This window comes from Odontesthes bonariensis, chromosome 23 (assembly GCF_027942865.1).
Source record: "Odontesthes bonariensis isolate fOdoBon6 chromosome 23, fOdoBon6.hap1, whole genome shotgun sequence".
NCBI lineage: Eukaryota > Metazoa > Chordata > Actinopteri > Atheriniformes > Atherinopsidae > Odontesthes > Odontesthes bonariensis.
This window is the reverse complement of record NC_134528.1, coordinates 30100494-30103590: the sequence shown is the minus strand read 5'-3', so window position 1 is coordinate 30103590 and position 3097 is coordinate 30100494. Positions and strand designations below refer to the sequence as shown.

The following is a 3097-nucleotide window of genomic DNA, read 5'->3' as shown; positions in this document are numbered from 1 at the left end:
AGATAGATGGAATTAAAAATAATTTTATATTAAATAACATTTCATATAATAATGACATTTTTACATGTCATGCCAACAAATAACCCTTAATAGGGCTGTCTCCAACCTGTTGAAGTCTGTGGTGGGTCTGTAACATTCGCTTCCACCTCTGAACCTCTTTGGCCCCCTGAAGAACCGACCTCATTATTATCAAAGCATTCACAACTGCTGTGCTCTGCCTTATCCACTGTAGTAGTTGTGTTGTTGATGGACCTCTTGGATGCATGACAACCTGCCAGAGGAGATGGAAACTGGAGGCAGAATGTGCTGCATCTCCCTCTGCTTCCTGCTCCTCCTGGCAAGATGGCATTCTCTTTGTTGGTTCTCTCTGAAGATGGCAGATAAAGTTCATAGCTGCTGTAGCTTTTGGAGCTCATCTTTTGTAGAATAGCTGTTAAATTCTTCTGAGTATTAGCTTTGCTTTCTCCACGTACACTGCCATTTCCTTGATTCTGAGTCTGCTTTTGGTTGTTGCCTGACGCAGATGCTTTGAGGCCTTGTAAATCTTTAGCTCGTTTCTCTGTTTCCTGGTAAATCTTCCAAAACAGAATTGCCATAATAGTCACTGGCAAGTAGAAAGCAGCAATAGCAGTGCAAAATGTAATGATGGGCTCAGACAAGAACTGGATGTAGCACTCATCTGGCTGAACGGTCCGCTCACCCACTACATACTGCCAAAATAATATGGCCGGGGCCCAAAGAATAAAAGAGATGGACCAGGCTAATCCAATCATAATCATTGCCCGCTTTGTTGTACGTTTGGCCCGGTATGTCAAAGGTCTGGTCACAGAGAAATATCTAAGCGGATATGGGAAAAAAAATAAACAGCGTTAACATAGACAATAAGTAACTGTGCTTTGCATTTTTGTCAACAATAACGATTTCTGCTACCTGTCAAAGCTGATGACAAGCAGGTTCATTACTGAGGCATTACTGGCCACATAGTCTATTGCAAGCCATAAGTCGCACACCATTGGCCCCAGTGCCCACTGATTCATTATGATGTAGGTGGTGTACAGGTTCATTGACAAGGTGCCAATGGTCAGGTCAGCAAATGCCAGGCTGAGCAGGTAGTAGTTGTTCACCGTCTTCAGTGCCTTATTTATCTTGAATGAAACCAACACTAGGATGTTCCCAACAACAGTGACAAAAGAAAGTGTTCCAGTGAGGAAGGCAATTATGATGACCTGAGGATTAAGACACAAGAGGAAAAAGACCTAAACAGAGTAAATATGTGTATTTTGTTATGATTTCGTTGTATTGATTCATAATCCCAAAATATAGTTGGAAACAGAGCCATGTGTTACTGAAAAGGCAGTGAAGCAGCAAATGCCATTGTTTTTGGAAAATGTCAGTAAGTGCCTCCAAATATAACATATCAACTGGATAAACTGTAAAAAATATTGATAGATGATTGTATTTCCAGATTTACTTTGGTAAATCAAAAAAAAAAGTCGGTTATGTCCGAAAAACCCATGGATTTAGAAAGCTTGAACAACAATTGTTACCAGTTTTTAAAAAAAGCTATGAATTTCTTGGAGCTTAGTAGCAACTATGTAAAGAATGGAGCCGATTGTTTGTGTTGTAGATAGACTAACTCGCTGCTAAAGCCATGTAATTCTTATAGAAGAGTCTGAAAATTATGTGCTGAGAAAATGTTGCAAACGTTGTTACCTGCCAGACCGTATGCCCTCCTAAGGGATCAAAATCCTCTGTAGCCAGCTTTAATGTCCTGTTAAGAGTTGAGTCAGTGAAGTTCTCCATCTCCTGAAAAATAACTCACATTATGTTGCTTTCACTAACTGATAATCCAGAAAACTCATGGTTAGAGTCACCTCAAAATGTGGATAGTTTTATTAGTAGTAATTTAATGACCATCATATAAATACTTTTATAAACACTTCTCTATTCAGGTAATAAACAAAACCATAGATTGTTTTTACTGCCTTGAAGAAGGATACAGGAAACTCTGTTTAAGGTATGGAAAGTCACATGGAAAAAAAAAAAGTTGTGTCATGGCTAATCCCTGGCTAACTCACAAAATGACCCAAGAGCGAACGCTGACACTGGAGGTTTTGGGTAAAAAGACAAGGTTTCTTTGAAGGCAGGAGATGAACTACAGAGTGGATCCAGGAGAACAGAGAAACTTTAATTAGAGATGGTCCGAGAGAGAGATTTATCCAGGTCATGTTGTGGGTTTCTCCATACTGAGTCCAGGTTGGTTTCCGGAGTGGAGGGGAGGATGCTGGCTGTGGTGCAGCAGTAACAAGTTAGCAGGGGGGCGAGCAGGTAGGTTCCAGAACAGGTAGGTGTCTCGAAATCCACAGGAAACTGCAAGACCCTTGGCTTGGAAATCCAAAGCAAGGTGAGCAATGAAGGAATCGGCACAGAGAAGACAGGAGAACAAGGTAAATACACGAAAGAAGATTCGAACCATGAAGCACGGAATTTGCCCAACTTACCACTAAAGTTGTAGAAAAGGCCCCAAAGTCACGAGTTATAGTACTCAGTTATTGTTTAAGTGCATTTAATTAATTGTGAATTAATGTTAATTCAAGTGTTAATCTTGCAGGGTGAGCCAGCTCATGGATTGGTTGTATTGTCGGTGATGTTCCACAGTAAAAAGTTTGTGTGTTTGTCTAACGGTGGGCTACAGCTGTGTGGGACCCGAATTCCAGTTTAAGTAACGTATGCATGAATGACAATTGAGTACTGTCTGACGTGTTATATTTCTGTGTTCATGTGGCTATCCTTTGTTAGTTGCTGCAGACGAAAGTTCGGAGCTTAATTATTTTAATTACCAGCGGCTCCGTAACCGTGCCTGCTAAATAACAACCTAGCTCACCGGTACCTGCAACTTGAATGGAGCTTCAAGTTCATGTTGAATTATGCTTGTATATGTCAGGGGTGGGTTTGCAGGACACGGATGTGGACTCCAGAGGTAAAAGCAAAACTTGCTTTATTCACAAAAACAAAAAGCGCGGCTGAGCCGGAAGACAACACTAAACTGTGGGATCAAAAACATGATTATAACTGTGACAAGAAAAACAAAAGACTT

At 40.7% G+C, this 3097-nt stretch overlaps 1 protein-coding gene across 1 annotated transcript; it reads right to left on the bottom strand.

Moving 5' to 3' along the window:
• Positions 1-219: 219 nt before the first annotated feature.
• LOC142373740 (muscarinic acetylcholine receptor M3-like) lies at positions 220-1803 on the bottom strand. The gene is made up of 5 exons (XM_075457114.1): positions 1714-1803; positions 931-1226; positions 474-837; positions 340-416; positions 220-271 (listed from the first exon to the last, which is right to left on the bottom strand). The coding sequence occupies exons 1-5, from the start codon at positions 1801-1803 to the stop codon at positions 220-222; spliced, it is 879 nt and encodes a 292-aa protein (XP_075313229.1).
• Between the last annotated feature and the right edge of the window lie 1294 nt (positions 1804-3097).

What these genes read in the sequence shown, in the direction of transcription:
- LOC142373740 (XM_075457114.1), bottom strand. Translation starts at nt 1,803, where the DNA reads ATGGAGAACTTCACTGACTCAACTCTTAACAGGACATTAAAGCTGGCT. An exon ending in AGAATCAAGGAAATGGCAGT is followed by an intron (nt 417 to 473) that starts GTACGTGGAGAA and finishes ATTCTACAAAAG; the next exon opens with ATGAGCTCCAAAAGCTACAG. An exon ending in AACAAAGAGAATGCCATCTT is followed by an intron (nt 272 to 339) that starts GCCAGGAGGAGC and finishes CTCCTCTGGCAG; the next exon opens with GTTGTCATGCATCCAAGAGG.